Here is a 21,347-nt window from a genome sequence, read left to right on the forward strand (position 1 = left end):
CACGAACGGGAAACGTGTCAGCAAGGTCTCGATATTTCCCATTCCTGGCGTGGGGCTAATTGTTTGGGCTTATTTCCTGGTTTAGGCTTACCCAGGATAATCCGGCCCAATAAATGCCTTAGAGCCTCCGGTGGGCCCCACCTGTGATGGTGCATCCCAGCTGTCAGTGCCCCCCAGCTGGCCTACAGTTGGGATATCCCCAGCACTATAAATACTCAACCCCCTCATCAATGAGAAGGTATTGAATTCTTACCTAACAAACCAGAGCATCTCTCTCTAGACTTTATCTCTCTAAGCTTGATCACTGACTTGAGCGTCGAGAGGCGATCCGGAACAACCCCCGGGGCAGTCTAACCGTTACTTTTGCAGGATTCCGGCGTACGGACTTTGAACTCAGGACACTCGAATCTGACCCGGTACTCCCTAAGCAAAGGAATCGGAACCCTTAATTTCTAGACAGAAACAAATATCACTTGGGATGAGAAGTCTTTGGGTTGAATAATCAAGGAACCAGAAAATCACGGAGAAAGAACTAGCAGCTGTTCTTTCCTTCCTGTCATATACTCATATGGATGAATGACTTGGTGAGAATGGTCGAACTAAACAGCACCTTTGCCCATTATTGGAGTTGGTATGCATATATTAGTTGTTTTCACTATTCTCATGCCAAGAAATGAAGAAACTATCAAATTATGAGCATCAAGTTTAAGAACTTGAGTCAATTTGTATCATGTGCATGATGATTTTCAGAACTTCGCTTTCAAATAGTATTTCTTTTAGATTATACTTCCTCTGTTTAGAAATAGTTGCACCATTTTTACTTTTCACGCATGCCGATGTATGATTTCAACCCTTAATATATTTAATTATCAATAAGTAAAAATTATAAAAAGCTTATATTAAAAAAATTTACATCGAGACGTATCTAACAAGATCCCACATGACTATGTTTTTCCTAAAATATAAATCACTAAAGACAATCTAAGTGTAAGATGTGAATAGTGCACAAAATAGAAATGGTGCAACTATTTCTAAACGGAGGAAGTAATTGTTAAGAGGATTAAGGTGTTAAAAATTGAGGAATTGGGTATACTTATCTCTTTTTTGTGCTGATAATTTGAGACAATGCACCAACTATAATTATGTTTTATGGGATTATAAGCTGTTTGTTAGAGAGTAATGCCATTTTCATATATATGGAGTTTAGATTTAAATTATACGCTATTTTATGTGTATTACCTCTAGGTGAATGATCATCGCAGACACAAATAACAAGACCTCTATATTATTGATGTCTTTATTAATCATTAATCAATCATGATAAAGGAACTTTTCTCTAACATGTTTATGGTCAATATATATATATGGTGTGGGACCTGAGTCCTCTAGAGGCTGGGGGGATGATAAATGTTATGATAGATGAGAGAAAGAACTAATAATAAATGTAAAACAAAGAAAAAAGCACACATATTTAACGTGTTTCACCAATAGTGTGTTGGTTACGTCCACGAACAGAGAGAGAGAATAGTTTTATTACCCTAGAGGAATAATAACATATTACAAATGTGTTTTTAGCACTAATGACGGCATTAAACGAATTAGGTTAAGCCTATTTATAACCCAGCTTGAAAAACGCGTTTCCGCGTGTAATTACACACCGCCCGATCAGGCTGCATGTCCACTTTACCAAATGAAGAATGCTCTCGCGTTTCTCGGTCGTGATTCGGTGATCACACCCGAGCTCATCGAGATGCCTGCTCTCAGGCTACTGTTGAGACCTTCGACCTCGCCCGGTCGGGCGGCACTGCCCCACTCGATCGGGCGGGCCTGAGAACACGCAATTCATCGAAAAAATTCAAGGCATGATTCCTACAAATCTCCATCTTGACTTGAATCCTCTCACAATGAATTAACCAGATAACAGACGCATTGAACACAATGCCCAGATTCTCCCTGCAACCAGATTCTCCCCGAAAAATAACTAGAACCAGACTTGTCCCTTAAGGACACCAGATTAGCCCCGAAAGACAATTAACAACTTCGAATAGTTTGTAAGTCCAAGCAACCTTGGAACTTACCTTGTGGAACCAGATTCGTACAGATAGCTTGCTTACACTCTTTCCTAGCACAAGTACGTAACACCTCCCTGGTATGGCTCAGATATATCCACCCCTCTGGCAGATAATTCACAACTCACCGTGTCTTCACAACCGTCCCTTTGGGGGAGTGTTCCCAAAGATTACATGCCGACCAAGAGCCAAATTTGGCTGACCCGATTTCGACAACGAAGAACAAGGAATTTCATATTCAGATTGTAAGTGTTGACAGACTTTTCCCTGACGTGAACTACCACTCCAATCTACAGTGTCTCTTTGCTCCACCTATTTCTCAACACTACCACAAGCAGCCAACGTGACAACCCTAAACTCATATTACATAGACCCTTGCAACACATACAACGTCTCTCGTTTAGCACCTTTCAGATTATCTTTGAACCCATGTAGACATACAACACTCCAACTTCACCTTTGAAACTGAATCCTTTTCTGTCAAACGGACTACGTGAAATCAGATTCTTTGTAACCTGTGGAATGTGCCTAACATTGTTCAAAGTACATATCATTCCCATCACATATCCTAGTTCTAACGGACCCTATACCAACTGTCTTGCAGACTTACCCGTTGACCATATCAATACTTCTATCAACCTGTTTGTAGTTCACAAACCATTCCCCGCGTAGACACATATGACAAGCTGCCCCCAAATCAAGAACCACGCATCAGACAGATGCATTCGTTCATGAGCAACTAAGGCAATATCATCATCAAAACTCAAATTTTCTATTGTAACAGCAGCAGAACCAGACTCAGACTATTATGTTCCTGATTCTTCTTTTTAGGACATTTCCTTTCCAATTCCCGGTCTCCTTACAGTAATTACAGACACCACTAGGTTTAGGACCACTGGAAGACGGTTTCTTGGATTTTCTCCCCGAATTCCTCTGTCTGTTACCTTCACTAGCTACCAATCCAGCAGCCTGATCAACTGTACTTGTACCAGACGCCTGATGGTAGACCTCTCTAGTATGAAGTGCATATCTTACTTCTTCTAATGAAAGACTATCTTTCCTAACAATAAAGGAATCCACAAAATTCTCATACGATAAAGGCAAAGATACTAATAGAATTAAAGCAGCATCTTCATCATCTACTTTAAAATCAATATTATGAAGATATAATAAGATAGTATTCAATTTATCTATATGGTCCCTCAAAGACGTGCCTTCTTGCGTATGCAGGCTGAACAGACGTTGCTTCAAAAGCAGCTTGTTAGTTAGAGATTTTGTCATATACAAAATCTTTAACTTCAACCACAGACCGGCGGCGGTTTCCTCCTCTGAAACTTCAGTTATTATGTCGTCAGCAAGACACAACATAATCGTTGAATGTGTCTTCTCCTCCAACAGCCATCTCAGCAGTAATTGAATCCGATGACTTCTTTGCCAACAGTGCCAACAACCCCTGTTGCTTCAGTAAAGCCTGCATCTTGATTTGCCACAGACTGAAATTGTTTCTCCCAGTAAATTTATCGATGGCTGAGGTGTGATTACTTGATTACTTGTTGGTTAGTTAATTCTATGGAACAAGAGATCGGTGAGAATTTCACATTTGTTGAAAGTTTTGCTCAATTATGGCATGAAGTTTTTGAGTGTTATGGTCAATCAAATGCACCACAGATATATCAACTAAAGAAAGATATATATGGAGAAATTGAAGCAAGAAAATATGTCAATTGTTGCATATTTTTGAAAGATGAAGCGTTTTTGGGGTGAATTGTAAAACCTAAGAAATTTTCAGCTGTGGAATTTTGTCTAGATGTACCTGCAATTTCTTGAAGAAAATTACAGATTTTCTTTTGGGCTTAATTTTTTTTGGGCTCAAAATTTTTTAGGGAGTGTATAACTCTAATGAACAAGTGATACCCCCCTAAAAAATTCTTAGAGTTATACCCCTTCTAAAAAAAAAATTGAGTCCAAAAAAAAAAAAATCAATTTTTTTTTTTAATATTCTTTTTTGGAGTTACATAACTTATTCATAAGAATTATAGCGCGTAAGAATTATTCTCACTTCTTGTGTAAGTATAGATCATCATATGAACTCACTTCTATATATATAAAATCACCTTTGTAGTGGTTTAGCTATTTTGAAATATTTTTAAGCTATTTGAGTAGTTTGTTGCCAATCAGCATTTTATCATAGCATGTCGTACTATGCACTTATCAGACTTCGTATAGTTAATTTAAAGGCTAGACCACCCTCATATGTCAAAAAAACTACTAGTGAGTCATTCTCATAGGGATGTTCAACTTTAAGATAAAAAGAACTCTAATTGATTGCAAATGCCTAACATACTTTTACTTCTTGATGATGCCATATATACCACATTATCATGCATTTTTATTTTGCCCTAGAAGCCTATAGGAGTATTTACTTTAAGTATGGATTATCCCCAAATTACTGGTAATAGTCATGACAACCTTTTATTTTGATTACATGATATCTTAGTCATGTACAAATGAGATTGCCTATCAGCAATTTCATGCAAAAAATTTACCAGAAAGAGGCATTTTGTGCATATATGCTAGACTAAATTGAATAACTCAAAGTAGATGGAACTTGTAGAACACATAATCCAAATAAAATCCGAGTAAAAGAATGAAATTTCCCTAGCTCGCTGGCTCTTAATACTAGAGATAACTTGTCTTCACGGATAACTAAGTGCATTTTGCCACATGATTGCTCAAATAGTACATTGATCATGGGTTCCTAAATACCAAATGAATTCTCCTGACCAATTTGTGTCATTTTTGAGATTGAAATAAAATATGCAAAACAAGCATTTTTAACGCAATATATTAAGGATCCCAACCACCCGATAATCATTCTAAGATATCTCGGGTCTATCTGAAAAGTCCCCCGGTAAAAGGAAGGTTGTTGAAACCGAAAAGTCCAAACAAACCCCAAAAATAGCTATATTTGGGGATTGAGGGAGTGAAGTTCAAGATTTTGTTCTTTCTTCCCTTATAAAAGGCTTATTAAAAGGAAAATATTTGGACAAAGGAGAGAGGACTTTGGTGGCAGTATGATAGGCTCGAAAGGGAGAAGTGCTCAAGTGCCTTAGAAAAGTAGAATATATGAAGATCTGAGTTGGTGGGTTTCATGGCAGATTGCTGTAGAGAGAGCTGAAGATAGCAGTAGAATAGGTAACAAGAAAGGTTTCAGAATGACTTTTCACCGACTGATATTGAACAAATTCCAGAATCCATTTCGGAGACTTGAAAGATTAAACTCATCATGTTCTAGAGATTGGTGAACAACTATGGACAAGTTTTGCAGATTCGAGTTAATTTCTCTTCGTGGAAAGTGTCTAATCCCTTGCGTTCTAAACCATTTTTTTTTGTTCAGAATATGTACAATGCTCTGTTGCTATGTTTAGTTCACCTTATTTTTGCTTATTTCAGATCTAATCAGATCAGATTAGATCAGAAAAAATAAGTTCAGATCAGATAAGTCAGTTTTAAAAACTCATTATTATTATTAAATATCTTTCATTACATATTAGTAAAAATTATAATAATTGAATATTAATAAAGTACTCATTGAGAAGAATCAAACAAACAAGACCCCACATGACTATATTTTTTCTTATAGATTGAGAAAAATCTAAATTATAAGATCTTGTAATCATATCAGTTCAGAAAAAATAAGTTCAGATCAGAAAAAATAAGTTCAAATCAGATCAGATAAGTTCAGATCAGAAAATTTCAGGTGAACTAAACATAGCCGTGCCTGTGTATATATTTGATATTTCTAGATGTTTATCACTATATCACACAACAAGTGTTATATAAATATTCACAAAATCACAATATGATATAACTAAGATAGATCACAGATGCCTGAATTTCATGTACAACTTCTCTGATTCTATATACAATATCTACGGTTCAATATATAATATTTGTGGTAAAAAATACTTCTTACATTTCACAATAAGTAAAATACTTTCCTTATTTGGTATAATCACAATAAGTGAAACCAACCTCCAAATGATAAAAAAAAGTTTACTCTTATTACAAATATACCACCAAAAAGTAAAAGGAAACCATAACTTCAATACTTCTTCACTCTACTTTATTGTGATCCCAACTTTTTCTCTCTAAACTAGTTATTAGGCCCGGGCAATGCCCCGGGTAAGAAAAAAATTCATTTATTAATATAATACTTTATGATAATAACAATAAATACAACTTAGTCTAGTGGTTAAGACTTTAGTATATGTACTTGAGGTATCAGGATCAAACCCTATACTACTCAATTTTTAAATTTTTTTATTGTACATAAATTATATGAATTAAAACTCCCTAGGGGTAGTACTGTAGTGGTCAATACTGCTCTTAAAATGGTATCATGCATACATAATTAATTTTAATGAACATGTAAATTTATTTATTTTTAAGGATGCAAGGGATATGTTTAATAACATTAACTAATTACAACACATATTTGTAACTTTGTGGAAACATGGATCACGAAGAGATGTTAGATGAGATGGTGATTCTTTAAAAATCATTACATAAGGTTAGGGGTTCGAGCCCAGGCTTTAGCATATTTATTTTTTAAATAATGACCGCTTGACTTTGTTGGTTAACAGACACGTGCCAAAATTCTGGTGGCCAGAGGAGGGTGTCATGTGGCACATCGACGTTGTTATGCACGCCTTTTAATATATATGTATAGATTCCTTGGTAACTCTCTACTTTCTCTATGTTTTCACTTATTGTGAAACAGAATAAGTACATCTAATAGTTCTAAACGAATTTCGTTCAAAACCATTTGGATTCGGAATTTTTTCTTCGTGACTTAAGGAAGATGCAGGGATATAGATGTATGTGTGACTGAGCTAAGTAAATAAGTAATGAGACAAAAGATACAGTAATATTATATTCTTCACTCTACTTTATTGTGATCCTAACTTTTTCTCTCTAAATTCTTTGGTAATTTTCCACTTTCTCTATGTTTCACTTATTGTGAAACGAAGTACATCTAATAATTCTAAACAAATTTCGTACAAAACCATTTGGATTCAGATTTTTTTTTCTTTTATGGATGTATGTGCGACTGAGCTAAGTAAATCAGTAATGAGACAGAAGATACAATAATATTATATCACCACCCTTAACACTAATGATATATCATCAATAATTATGGAAAAACTATATCTGTAATTTGGAATTAGTGTTGTTGATGATATATCATTACTCATTAGTGTTAATGACAGCTGCTACCGCACGTCCTAACTCCGAAACCGCTGTATGAAGACTGAAGTATACGAGAAACCGTCCTCGGCTCCACTAGTCCACCGGCCACTGCTATCAAGGGCTGCCAGGTTAATCACAAATATTCACCATGATTCGCCAAATTTTGTCTCTCAAGTGGCAAGTTAATTTTGTAGACACATGAGAAAGCGCTAAATCAAACAATCAAATAAACCATTTAGGCAGTTTTTGTCCAAGAAAAGCAGTCAAATATCAAAATTGCACACATGTGTGAAATATGCAATCAAGAATATACATCAATTAACACGAACAATAACATTTGTCAGTTTTTGTCCACTTGATTGGCAAAACTTACCAATCACCCTGAATGACCTTGCCCCAGCATTATCTACTTGCGTACATCCCTTGATCCCCTTGAGTAACATTGCCAGAACAAAAGAAAAGACTAAATACTGTTATCATAATTTATTACAATATTATACTGTACAAAAAAAATCAGACACTTGAGTTCTTTCTCAAGACTTGCCAATTAAAAAAACTGGCTTCTATCAATACAACAATCATACTTCAAATTGTTCATCCCGACACACCGCACCTAAAAGATGATTTGTATGGCAAAGCTGCTATTAGATCTTTCCAGTTCCAGGCATGAAAAATATCTCGATCGTTACACTCATCATCCCAAAACAGAAACTTAAATAGCTTGTAACAGCTGGGACCATAACCAGCAAAAATCATGTACAAAATAATGTTACTGCAACTCACACTACAACATCCTTTTCATTTATACCATCTTTTGTAGAAGGATACTTTATGACAGGCCACCCATGGACCTGGAGAAGTATGATCTTTATGTAACTTGTGTAATTCTTCAATACAGTTAATCATGCCTGAGGTCAGTCCTGCAAAATTTTACCCAACAATCAACACTATCATCCCAATACAGGAATAAGCAATGTGATAAGGTATGCAAGAGACAATGTTAGAAGGAATTAGGTAGAACAAAAACGGGTAAAACGGCATAACTTTTAACTGTCCTGAAGAATCTTCAGCAAATGTCATTCCTAAATCTGTCTCCATATATATATATATACAGATCTTTGAGGAGCTGTAAGTTGTCTGAAGTGTGCTACTCTCAACTTGGTTGGATTGACGCGATGGATTGAGTTTTTAATCAGAGCAACCATGAAAAATTGAGAATGAAGCATAGAATTGCTTTCTGATGTGAAAGAAGGGGAGGGAGGAGCTCACTCTATCCCATCATCTACAATTTCTAAATGACCAACGCCTCAGAACCAAATACTAGCTAAGCCCACATCAACATTGTTAGACAATTATCAAGAGAATATGACTTGAAAAATCATATAAATGAAAGCCAGGGCACAAAGGAATCTTCATTGAAGAGGATATGGAAGCATGCTCTTGTAATTTTGTGACAGCCATAATTCATTGAAGTAAGAAGTATTACCAGCATAAGGCAACGACAGGATGGGAACAATATGATTATTAATCTATTGAGAGTATGATGAGTATTTATATGCTCAGATTTTAAAAATAATCACTACACAAACAGAAGCCAAAACGTAATTTATGACGTGAGGAAAAGTATCACCTCAGGTGCACCGGGTTCTGATATTAAGATTTCATATATTCCAGAATTTACATGTTTCCTAAGATTCATACAAACCTGCAAGGAAGAGATTTATAAGGCGCCACAAAAACATCTTTCTTGCAGTATCAATAACACATTCCAGATAAAAAGTCAAAAGGCAAAATAAACATGACTCATCCCAATTTTGATGCTTAATCTGAAGGAAATTCCACAAAAGAAGCACCGGGATTCAGGTTATATTGAGCCAATAAGCCTAGGTTTCCCACCCATTTGCCCAACTGGAAGATGAGTATAGTTCTGTAAAAAAAATCTCAATTAGGAAACACAAAATAATCCTACGTATACCCAACCATTCCATCATTGTTCATCTACTTCCTTATGGGTTGTTTCTGTTTTTTTTTCACTCTTGGGGAGGGGAGGGTAGGGGGGAGGCTGCAAGAGGTAGAGATGAACACAAGATGACCCAAAATTTACATACATAAATCCTGCTCCTGCATATTCACAATTCTTCCAAAACTTGATAATTCAAATACAGCGAACAAGGATCAAAAAATACCACTGGAAATATATCACTTAGATGTTAACTAGGTTTGGCGGGGATAGGGCGGGGATGGGAATTAAAATCCTACCCGCAATGGGTGGTGGAGCGGGTAGGATTTTATGTTATCCCCGCCCGCCCCGTCCCACCCCCACCCGCTCCACATATATATGATTAAAATTCTATTTATATACTTATATTATTAATAATTTTATCTTGCAAAATATAAATATGTGGGTATCACGCAGGTACGAAGCGGGTGCAAACCCCCATGCGGGTGGTGGGGGTGGGGGTGGGGGTGGGGGTGGGGATGAAGAGGGTACGACGCGGGTATGAAGCGGGTGCGGATACCCATGCAGGTGGTGGGGCGGGGATGGGGATTGGAATTTTATGCGGGTGCGGGTGTGGAGGTACCACCCTCCGCACCCGCCCCGCCCAATTGTCATCCCTAAATTGTTCACAGACTTCGCCCTATCTTTGTCGAAGTCTTAAGACAAAAACAAGAATCCCAACAGCAACAGTGTATCATGTGTTTGGTGGGAAGCAATAAGGGAGAGAGACAAGCAATGCAAGTAAAGGCTTGTCTCAGCAGGCAACTTCAAGCTCCTATCCTACCCATCCAACACACATTGTTAGCGCATGGCGTACATTGTTGAAGAGCAACAATTATGCAAGTGATTGTTTAAAGATATGAAGAAAAAGAGACGTGACTATGTAAGGCCACTAACTTCCAACTCCTGCCCTTAAAGGCCTAATCCCTCCATGAAATGTCTGCTATCAGGAATTTCGGTTGAACTCTACTGCAGGGGAGGTCTATCACAGAAATTGAACGGATGTGCATGATGGATTGACACTTTCAGGAAGTGCTTGCATGGCGAAGGGAGCATATAATGCAACAATCACCAGCCATCCCTATGGACACAGACCGTTTATCTTTTCAGAACAGCACCGCAAAACCTGACCTCATGTAGTCATGTGCTTTCCCCTACAAGTAGCTCTATATGGTGATGGCACAGGTTTCCAAGAATCATTTTGGAGCTTGTGCCACTTGACATGCATCTAGATTAGGGACCAGTCTACCAAATTGCCTGTACATCATAGTCATATGGAGAACTTGCATTCAAATTCAAGTTAATCCTGTGGCATTTAAGTTGAACTCACACTGGAAGCTTTCCCAAACTCCTTTCAGCTTATACGCAAATTTCTGAGGAAGTCTGCAAGCCTGAATGTATTCAAATTTAGTTAATTACAGATCCGGCAATCAATTCAATTGATCAATGGGGATGGAAAGCTCCGTACCTAATATTTTTAGCTATTACAGTCTCACCATCAGCAGCTCCAAGATGACGTAATGCGACTTCCTCGACAGTGCCATCGCGATATGAATGCTGGAAGGATATATAAAAAGAAACAGTGTTATTGAGAATACTTCAGAATACAAATAAAGCAGTACACCAATAATAACTGGATCAAAGGTTAACAAGTTCAGATACATGTTCTTAATCTGCCAAAGGGGAAAAGACTTCCAACAATTAATGTGACATCATACGACCAAATTTAGCTGGTAATCATAAGATCATAGGCCCTGAATAACTGTCTCATACCCCCCAAAAAAAAAGAAATTATGTTCCTTTAATCATATTTGATAAGGAAGAATTCCTCTATTGATTTACACCACAAGACACTAGAAATTTTATTTTAGAAAAGGAGAGAGTGAAAGAAGACAAACTTGTACAGCCAACAGAGAAAAATGTGAAATCTCACAATCTCTCACTCATAATATCAAAGTCTAGGTCAGGCCTTCAGACTAGTTAAAAGCACAATCGACATACTCAATGTACCAAACAAGAGGCCTAGTGATTAATAACAACGCTAGCTTTCATAATTCTGACACAACACAGAATCTAAGGAGATGACCCTAGATCAGATCAATACAATTTTTCACGCCATTTCCAGTCAAGTCCTTGCCATCAATTAGCCTAAAAAAGAGACCAATTCACATCCAGTATTATGTAAACATAGCTGATATCCATTGCAGAAAATTATCTGTACAAAATCTAAAGAGAAAACCTTCTGTACAAAATCTAAAGAGAAAACCTAAAGATCCAAAATGACAGATGAAAAATTATATACTCCACTCGTTCTTATATACTCTTACGGTCTTACCATATACCTTTTTGGACTGTCCAGAAATTGTGCCATTTCTCTTTTTGATGAGTGTAGGCTACAGTAATGCACCTTCTATCTCTTACTTTTCTTACTACTTTTACTATTTCCCACTTCCTACTAAACATCACATGGGTTCAAGATAATTATATAGGCTTTGTTTGCTAAAGAGAGGATTTGGGACAAAATTAGAAGTTTCAACTCATATTAGAGGATTTGACTAGTCAATCCTCTAAATTGAGTGTACCGTAAAGAGAGGCTTCAATTAACGGATTGAGCCCAAAAAGCTCTCTTTAAACAAGCTAGGGGACAAGCTTTTTGACAATAGAGATTTAATGAGTGAGCCAAATTACATTTATGTCCTAAATCTTTTTGAAAATCACATAAATAAACAACAAAAAAGTAAAACAATGGATTACGCGCATATCCTTATTGGTCATTTTACCCGATTATGTAGCAATCAACTATCAGCTAGTTACCAAACACCTTTATACAAACAACTAATACAATCAGCTAATAGTCTAATACAATCAGCTAACCGCTAATTGTCAAAAACAAGTTAGAATTAGCTTTTTGGGTTTGGGGGAGAAATTTTTGATATTAGAGATTTAAAAATAAGTGGAAAAAATACATTTATGTTCTAAAGTTCTTTAAAACTACTACCCTTACCATATCATGAGCCTATATTTTTTTTATTTCTTTGATTTTTCTTATTCTTGTAATATTTTGTTAATCTTGCATTAGTCTTGTCTTTGAATCTTTGTTTTTTCCTTTTATGTCTTATTCCCAATAAATATTCACCAAACATATTTATTTTATAAACAATAAAATGTACAATAATGAATTATACCCATGTTCTTATTAATATATTTGCAAATTATCAACTCATAAATTTGAATATTTCAAAATTTTAAATAATGATTAATATTGAATTTTATAGATGTGGTTAAAATTATTATTTATTAATATGTCCTATCCCTAATATAAATTTACCAAACATATCTATTTTATAAGCAAGAAAAAGTAGAAGAGTGAAAATTATGCCCATGCCCTTATTGTTCAATTTACACAACCAAGTATCAAGCAACTATTTATCAAACACCTTATACAGACAACAAATACAATCAGCTATCAGCTACTACAATCAGTTTACAGCTATCAGCTACTACAATCAGTTTAATAATAGCTATCCGCTAATTGTCAAATAGGGCCTTAACTTCATGCTACTTAAAAAAGGTAGAAGAATTAAAAACCGAAGAGAGTATATTTGTATGTGTATATGCTCCATTAAAAACCCAAAGGACATATGTAGATTTGAGTCCCCCTAGGCCCATATACTTCATTAACGATGTTATTAGTTTTTACCATCTCCATTTTTATTTTAAAATAATTGACCCAAAATGGGTTTAAATTTTATTGATTAAAAAAAAAGGTTTAATTTGGACTCAAGAACTTTTTTACAAGGCTTGTACAAATTTTAGACCAGAATTGGCCTTAGATTTCCAGACTCCAGTAGTACTTTCCAGCTCTATCGCCTAGTGGATTATTTTGGTCTCCAGCTCTATAGCCTAATGGATTATTTGTTTTGTCTATTTTGGACTCAACTTGGACTTGGCAAAGTCCAATTCAGGTCATCCAATATAGACTTTAGCTTCTTCCGCTGATTGGTTAGAGTTTTGTACACAAATGAAATATACGCACATCCCCTCATAGCAGTATTAAATTCGCATTGTCATTGTCATTATCATCCAAGTTCTCAGAAAACATGGGCAAGTTTATAGTTCTATTCAAAATAAATGAGCTTTGCTTGACCATGTGTTGGACTGCATAGCGACAAGGATACCTAATGTCACAAGATGAATGCAACATATGCAAGAAAAGCTGCAAAAGGTAGGAATACTACTGAGAAGGACCTATTGCTACTTCTCAAGTAGCAGAACTCCACCATGTTTCATAAGCTACATATAGGATAGACAGGATCTTCATCATCGGAAATGCTTCTGACCATAATAATCCTTATAAACTACCAGGGAAGCAAGCAGAAAGCAAGCAACTAAAGATACATCATTTCGATCTCCGATTTTCAGCATGATGTGTATGTGTAATCCAACATATGGAAAGAGGAAAAACTGGTTTCCTCACAGACACCCAGAAAAGGTGGAGTAATACTTAAGAGGACACCAAAACAATGTGTTAACTATCACAGTATCACACCAGGTTAAACCAGTTGGAGGCAGACAATTACATCTAAAGGTCCAATGTAGCCTAAGCAGTACAACATTCCAAAGCCCAGATCATGGATTACAAAGATTGTTATTCATGCTTCATACCTTGTAAAAACAACTAGCTCCAAAAGGACATGTACCATTTCCAAAGTCAAAGTACTTGCAGTCGATGGACCTGCAAATATGACCAAATCAATTACAAAACTACGATTTTGAACTCAAAAATAGCAAATAATCCCCGATGGCTGCAAGGGGAGACAAAGAAAAGGTAAGGCATTATGCATCAACACCTATATACGCGTATATGATTTCATGAAACAACAAAAAAAGGAACACCTGCATATAGTAGCATTCAGAACCAACCAATATCATGTATATACAGATACTTTGCAAAGTCTAGTTATCTTAGATATTTGGGGATCAAAATATAGTCCACGCACTTTTCTTCAATTCCTTTCGCTTGTATTGATTACTCATTCCTCGCATTCAATCATTAAAATTTTCCTTCTTTTTTGCTTGTTCTAATCTTATAGAAAATTATCTGTTAAAATAGAACTAGAGTGTCATGGTTGACCATATTGTTCAATGTTTCTCTCTTTTCCTATCACTGCTTTCATTATTTCCGGTGATGAAAATGCCGGCGCAAATCGGTTGGCTGAATTCCAATTCCAGGTAATAAAGTTGCCGCCGCAAATCGGTTGGCTAAATTCCAATTCCAGGTTTAAACTACTAAGGCCCACATTGATCAGATAGGAGACAAATTTCGGCTGACCTTCATCATGAGAATAAAGATCAAATATTACAACTCTTTTTCCCCCCTTTTAAAGTTTAAGAAATCAGTGGTGGTTTAACAGTTAAGCTAGTTTTATCGCATGTTTTGTGGTGATGCAAAGGTTCCTTTTCGTGACAATGTGATTCACCAACGAGCATCACCTCCAAAGCAAGTGTTTGCAAGCGGGTCAAGAGGACTGGCTAGTAGAGTTGGGTTTCCAGCAGGTAGAAAGGGTTGAAGTGGCTTGTAGGGCTGTGCAGAACCTATACAAAAAACCAACAAAGAACCTGAAAAGCCAGAACAAAAGATGAGGATTTGATTCTGCTTTTGAGTAATTAGATTTTTCCTTTCCGGGTTAGTTCTGAAATTTTACAATTTTCGGATCCCCAGACTGATTGTTATATACATACAGTACATCCACAGAAGTATTGTGGTAGCATGATGGTTGAGTTATTGAGTACTCCCATTTGTCTCTCACCATCTATATCGAGTACTCCTTCCGTCTTTTAAATCCATTTGCACATGGACCAAGGAAAAAGTGCAAAAGGTAGAGTGGAGGAGAATAAACGTAAGGAAAAGGTGGAAAAGGCAGAGAGAAGGGAAGTAAAAGAGAGGGATGGTAGGCCACCCTACCATATATGAGAGAAGGGTCAAATGTCCCTATAAGAAAACACCCCTGAATTACAGAATGTCCCAATTATTTAAAAAAAAAAAAGGAGGTAATACTTACTTTCTTTAGAAGCAGGTTCAAACCATTAGCCAAGCTGAATATTCGGGTTGCTGATAAGTATTTGCCTATGACTTAGAATTTCAGCCAACATGACAGGCTAAGAGAAAAACAATTTAAATCAAGTAGAGCAAACAAATGACCTAGAATAAAACAGCAACCTCACAGTAAACTATTTTATTATTTAAAGATTAACTTGTTCCCTCACAATCATGCATCTTTGCGCAAGTTTGGTAGATCTCTTTTAAAGTGGATGGATGATCAGAAACCAGGTGCCATAAAGAATTTACTTGCTTCCCAAGATAATATACTCAAAATGCTTGTAGAAAACAACTTTCAAACAGCCAAACTAACCACTGAGATCCTCTTTTTATTTTCAACTGAATATGTAGCTTCCACCAGTAAACATAAACAACTGAGACATCATGATAGAAGGTACCAAAACATTAAGTTTCGACACTTACATCCTATGAAAAAAATAGGGGGGGGAGGGGGGAATAGACAGAAGTTAAAAGCCCTGACTCCATTATATTATTGCAAACAAATATAATTACCACCAGGAGCTAGGAAAATATGATACGTGATAAGGACTCATTAGGCATCAACAGAACTACTGCTTTTATAAATATTAAATGAAAAGCACGTATCTTGATATATTTTCAGTAACACATTAGCTAGATAGAACTGTTCTTCTGTTAATTGAAGTAGTGATGCTTCAACATAGCCCAAAACCATCAAAAATTAACTTGTCAGCTATCACGATTTCATGAGCACAAAGGACAGCAAGTTTGATGAATTGAAATTGCTTCCTCCATAAGAAGTGCATCCCTTACTCTCTGCAGCCTCTATAGTCTATAGCCCTTAGGTGACTCTTTGGCCACATAGCACTTAACTTCTCTTCTATTAGCACTCTTAACTACATCTTCTCCCTCAAAGATCAAGCTAGACCCACTTAACTTCTCTTCTATTAGCACTCTTAGCAATAAAATGGAAGTTGGTGGAAGACTATATAACGACATCAGCCTGAAGTGTTTCTAGATCATTCTGTATAACCACTATTCAACATTCTTATAACTTGCTACACCCCATTCTGGGCCCTTTATCTTCATTTGATTGCTATAACTAGGTTTCACCAACCACAGTATGTAACAAATTCTCACCTCATTTGTAATTGACACAACTATCCCAAAAGTCGTATAGGGGAACTGAGAAAAATGGCCGACAACATATTCATCTAATCACAACTCTAGAGGTTTGGATAGTACCTGACTTGAGCTTTGAAAGAGTATCACCAAGAGATCCCCCCCCCAAAAAAAAAAGAGCAAAAAATAATAATAAACAAAACCCCAGAACTTAAACCTCAATACACAGTTGCTTCTTTGGGGGAGAGGGCGAGGTAACTACTAGTACGATGCAATCAGGACGATAACAAAAATAGAATTAGCAATAAAATAAACAGAGAGTTACGTACTTAAGTTTGGCCATATAACTGTCAACAATCTCATCCTTCTCCTCTTTTGAGAAATACCAAAGCACACTTGGTATTACAAAATATGAAAGTTTACGACATATAGGGCAGGCCCTCAATGTAGCATTAACATCCATTCCAGAGCTTGGTGAACTGTTACGCCAATTCCTGATACAAGTTACACAAAATGGATGGTCACATTCTGACAGCAAACCAAACTTCCGATCACCTGTGGGCTTTGAGAGCACACGTTCTAAGCACACACTGCACTCTATCTCTTGACTTCGTTTCAGTGCTTCAAGGTGCTTCTGCATTTTCTCACAGGTTTTAGAATGTTCCTCCCTTTCTTTGGGCCTGAAAGGATGCAGGCAGTGTTTTCCACAAGTTGGGCACAAGTCCCCATGAATGTGAGGACACTTATCCCCCTTAGGACAGTTACCGGCAGCAGCAAATGAGCACATAACTTGATCAACCAGTCTATCACTTCTAGGATGAGCAATTAAATCATCTTCTAAAGCATCAGAAACCCCAGATTGCTGATTCCATGCTGCTTTATTGGAAGGAAGTACTTGTCTGTTCAAAGGCGACACTTCCGGTGAAACGCTAGCGACTGGAGCCAATCCATTCACAGTTACACCAGGACTGTCTGTTCCAAAGTAACCAGTTGAAGACGATGAAGCAGAAGACGGTAGCTGAGAAACTTTAACATGATCGTATCTGCAACGACTGCCATAAGCACAGGCTCCTCTCTGATAAAAAGTGCATACCTACAAGCAAGTCCGACAAAAGGGATAAGGGAACAATCCATTAAGGAAAATGGATAAGTACTTAAAGCTCTATTCGGTCAGACAAAGAATGATCTTCCAAGGGGGAAAAAACATCATAAATCATAATTTCTTTGTTTGATTCCTTAAAAGAAAAATGAAGTTTGAAAATGGAGCGGAGAGGATGAATGAGATAATAGAAGAACAAAAGGCAATGAATATGGAAAATATGTCGACATTCCTTGTTTCGAAAGGAAGCGTTTTCCATTCTTAGAAGGCCTATGTTCCATCCTTTAGCAACCAAACAACGGAAAATGGAAAACCATTAATCTCCTCCCAACGAAACACTCATTAAACCTAAATGAAAATTGAAGTACACCAAAAGTAAATTACATTATTTGCCGGGGCATTCCAGTCGTGCGCGTATTCACAATGATCCCCTTTCAAACATGCTCCATGCTTAAAGAATTTGCATAGGGTCCTAGAGAAAATCAGATAAATATATAAATAAATAATTAACAGCACAGAAATAATTGACAATTATCTTCCGTATTAGTTGTTCATACTAATTGGATATACTAGCAAACAATAGGAAATTGCACAAGAAAACATCACAAAAATTACAAACCAAAATATGGTGAGATGCACAAAATAAAAATCGAAGCTAAAGAGGAACAAATTAAAGCTCGTAAAAATTAAAGAGTTCTCAATCACCAAACACAAAAGAGAGATGATCAAATTCAGATGAAACAACATGATAATAAAAATTGAGATTAATCAATTTCAAGATTCAAATTAATGATTAGAAAAGTAAAGCATGATAACGATTAAACAAGAAGAAGCAGCAGCAAACAAAATTAGTTGTAAGTAAAATGATTGTAATTATATATCGGAAATTAAAATTAAAACGAAGAACAAAAGAAAGAAGAAGAAAGAGAAATACCTATTGGACATGGCGAAAGTGGTTAGCAATGGAGAAAAATGGAAGAAAGAAAGAGAAATGAAGAAAATGAGGGAGAAAATCCAGGTGAGGTTAGGTTTCTAGTTTGCAAATTTTGTCCCCCTTTCTTTCTGGAAGTTGGGACAGCGGGGAACTGTTTTGGCGGTCGATGTAAGATTTCGTGGAGTCAACCACCAAGCCCATCAACCACCAAGCCCAAACCCATTTATCGAACATTCTCATCAAAATTATCAACATTTACTACAACCATTCATTAGTTGATTAGATTAACCGAGGATGTCTTGACCTAGTGGTTAAAATTGAGGTGCTGTAAACGATAGGTTATAGATTTGAATTTTCTCTCCAATTCTTTAAAAAAAACCATTCAATAGATTAAGGGCCATTCAAACAACACCTAAGCTCGCTTTTGCCTAGTGATTACTGGTTTTTATTGATATTTGTATGACCCTGATGACTTTAGTTAGTGGTTATAAACTGTGGTAATGGTAATACATTTATAGTGTAAATTTGTTAAAGAAATTTTGTGTTGTTATCTGTAGTATTTCAACCAAAATATCCATTTTCTTTCTAGATATTTTATTACCATTCTCGTGAAGATGGTATCGGTTAGTAATGGAAATTTATAAAGGAAAATCATGATTTGTAATGATGCTTCATTATCATGAGTTGAGAAGAATTGACATTAATGTTTCTTTGCAAATTTACACTATATTACCATTATTTATAACCATTAACCAATCGGGTCAAATGCGTTTCTCAAGGAAGGTTTGTTGATTAGGATTTGACGCAAGCAGATAGGGTTGTTCAATGTCGGATATCGGATCGGAGGAATTGCGGTCCGAGATTTTCGGATCAGGTCACCAGGTTTTCGGATCGGGTCGTTGGCATTTTGAAAAAATTCGTATCCGTATCCAATTCGAAATTTCAGAACCAATTGGCGGATTTTCGAATCGGATATTTTTTAACACCCCTACAAGTAGATACCTTGCTTATTGATAACTATATATACGTACACAAATTATTAGAATAGGCGGTTTAATTTTAACATAAAATTAGACGAATCCAAGACTGAATTTTTCTAACAAGCCCATTCTATTTCACTGTAACCCAACATTATATTATCCTAGTCATTCATTCTTTTCTCCTTCCTTTGTTTTTATTACCATTCTCGTGAAGGTGGTATTGGGTAGTAATGCAAATTTATAAAGGAAAATCATGATTTGTAATGATGTTTTATTATCATGAGTTGAGGAGAATTGAAATTAATGTTTCTTTGCAAATTTACACTACATTACCACTATTTATAACCATTAACCAATCGGGTCAAATGCGTTTCTCAAGGAAGGTTTGTTGTTTAGGATTTGACGCAAGCAGATTGGGTTGTTCAATGTCGGATATCGGATCGGATGAATTGCGGTCCGAAATTTTCGGGTCAGGTCACTAGGTTTTCGGATCGGGTCGTTGGCATTTTGAAAAAATTCGTATCCGTATCCAATTCGAAATTTCAGAACAAATTGGCGGATTTTTGAATCGGATATTTTTTAACACCCCTACAAGTAGATACCTTGCTTATTGATAACTATATATACGTGCACAAATTAATAGGCGGTTTAATTTTAACATAAAATTAGACGAATCCAAGACTGATTGTTTTTCTAACAAGCCCATTCTATTTCACTGTAACCCAACATTATATTATCCTAGTCATTCATTCTTTTCTCCTTCCTTTGTTTTTCTTTATTATCGAACTACAACAGATAATTTTAAAAAATAACTCGGTAGTTTTACCGAACGGATTAAATTAGTCACTAAATGAATAAAACTCGTCACTAAATGGATTAAAGAATGTCAGATAAACTGGTCACGAGATAGACTAACCTGGTCCTTAAATAGATTAAACTAATCACTATATTTAAAAAGGTGGCATGTTCTAATACTAAACTCGGGCCGCATCTAATTTTAAATTAAAATTAGACGGTCTTTTACAAGACCAACTGATATACGTATAGGCGTGGCAATTAGCATGAGGTGCTATCTAACTAGATGATATCTATCCAAAATGGACAACTCCCCACTGTGAGACTTTCACAAACACATGAGCATTGATTATTTACCCACCATCATTCCATCAAGAAGGGGTTTAAAGAGATGATACCACGTTTGGGTTGTTACAAAGTCGATTTCTAATCATATGTGCATCTTACTCTTGCATGGGATCAGAATGAATTATGTAAAATTATTATGGCGGAGTACTAATAAGCACAATATGATTATTGAGTACGAACAAGATACTGTACTCATCATTCTTTTGTAGAAAAAAAAACTTATGATTTATCATAATTATACTTTAAGTTTAGTCCTCTAGATTAAACTCAAAATATTAGATCATTTAACAGACATAATAAATGAGCCATTCACTGTGGACACTGGACAACTTGAATGTCGTAAATCATGTCCACGTATATATACATGATCAAATGGAGAAAAAATCACATTTTCTAGACCTAAAAACTTATATGTCCATGATAAATGACTTAATTAAACATATATAGCTTCATCGAAGTATATTCATTTTGGGTTGGAACGGTGTAGATATCAACTAGCTTAGATGGTAACCAAGGATGTCTTGGCCTAATGGTTAAGATTGAGGTGCTGTGAACGATAGGTCACAGGTTCAAATCCCCCCTCCCCTTCTTTGTACTTTGTACCGCCTTCGTGGCTCATATGGATCAAAAAAAAAAAAAACTAGCTTAGATGGTTAAAGTCTTGGCAGG

The 21,347-nt window shown here is 36.1% G+C and overlaps 1 protein-coding gene across 13 annotated transcripts; it reads right to left on the reverse strand.

Moving 5' to 3' along the window:
* Nucleotides 1-7,590: 7,590 nt before the first annotated feature.
* On the reverse strand, nt 7,591-18,741 carry LOC104907989 (E3 ubiquitin-protein ligase makorin). Of its 13 annotated transcripts, none has more exons than XR_007271544.2 (8): nt 18,556-18,736; nt 18,006-18,093; nt 16,852-17,615; nt 13,987-14,056; nt 10,790-10,878; nt 10,652-10,712; nt 8,953-9,027; nt 7,591-8,242 (listed from the first exon to the last, which is right to left on the reverse strand). XR_007271544.2 is itself a non-coding variant. In XM_048639329.2 (7 exons), exons 1-6 carry the CDS (start codon nt 18,564-18,566, stop codon nt 10,676-10,678), a joined length of 1,059 nt encoding a protein of 352 aa, XP_048495286.1. In that variant the 5' UTR covers nt 18,567-18,738; the 3' UTR covers nt 7,591-8,242; nt 10,652-10,675. The 13 variants fall into 13 exon arrangements, 5 of the variants coding, with proteins under 5 accessions (XP_048495286.1, XP_048495287.1, XP_057248723.1 ...); XR_007271545.2 differs by having other exon boundaries at nt 7,591-8,269; XM_048639329.2 differs by lacking the exon at nt 8,953-9,027 and having other exon boundaries at nt 18,556-18,738.
* Nucleotides 18,742-21,347: the final 2,606 nt, after the last annotated feature.

The sequence above is a fragment of the Beta vulgaris genome, chromosome 2 (assembly GCF_026745355.1).
Source record: "Beta vulgaris subsp. vulgaris cultivar EL10 chromosome 2, EL10.2, whole genome shotgun sequence".
In the NCBI taxonomy this organism is placed as follows: domain Eukaryota; kingdom Viridiplantae; phylum Streptophyta; class Magnoliopsida; order Caryophyllales; family Amaranthaceae; genus Beta; species Beta vulgaris.

Excerpts from the sequence above, each read along its gene's own strand:
- LOC104907989 (XM_048639329.2), bottom strand. Across the intron at positions 14,057-16,851 it reads AGTTATATGGCCAAACTTAA|GTCCATCGACTGCAAGTACT; the intron begins GTACGTAACTCT and ends TCATATTTGCAG. Across the intron at positions 10,713-10,789 it reads GTAATAGCTAAAAATATTAG|GCTTGCAGACTTCCTCAGAA; the intron begins GTACGGAGCTTT and ends GAATACATTCAG.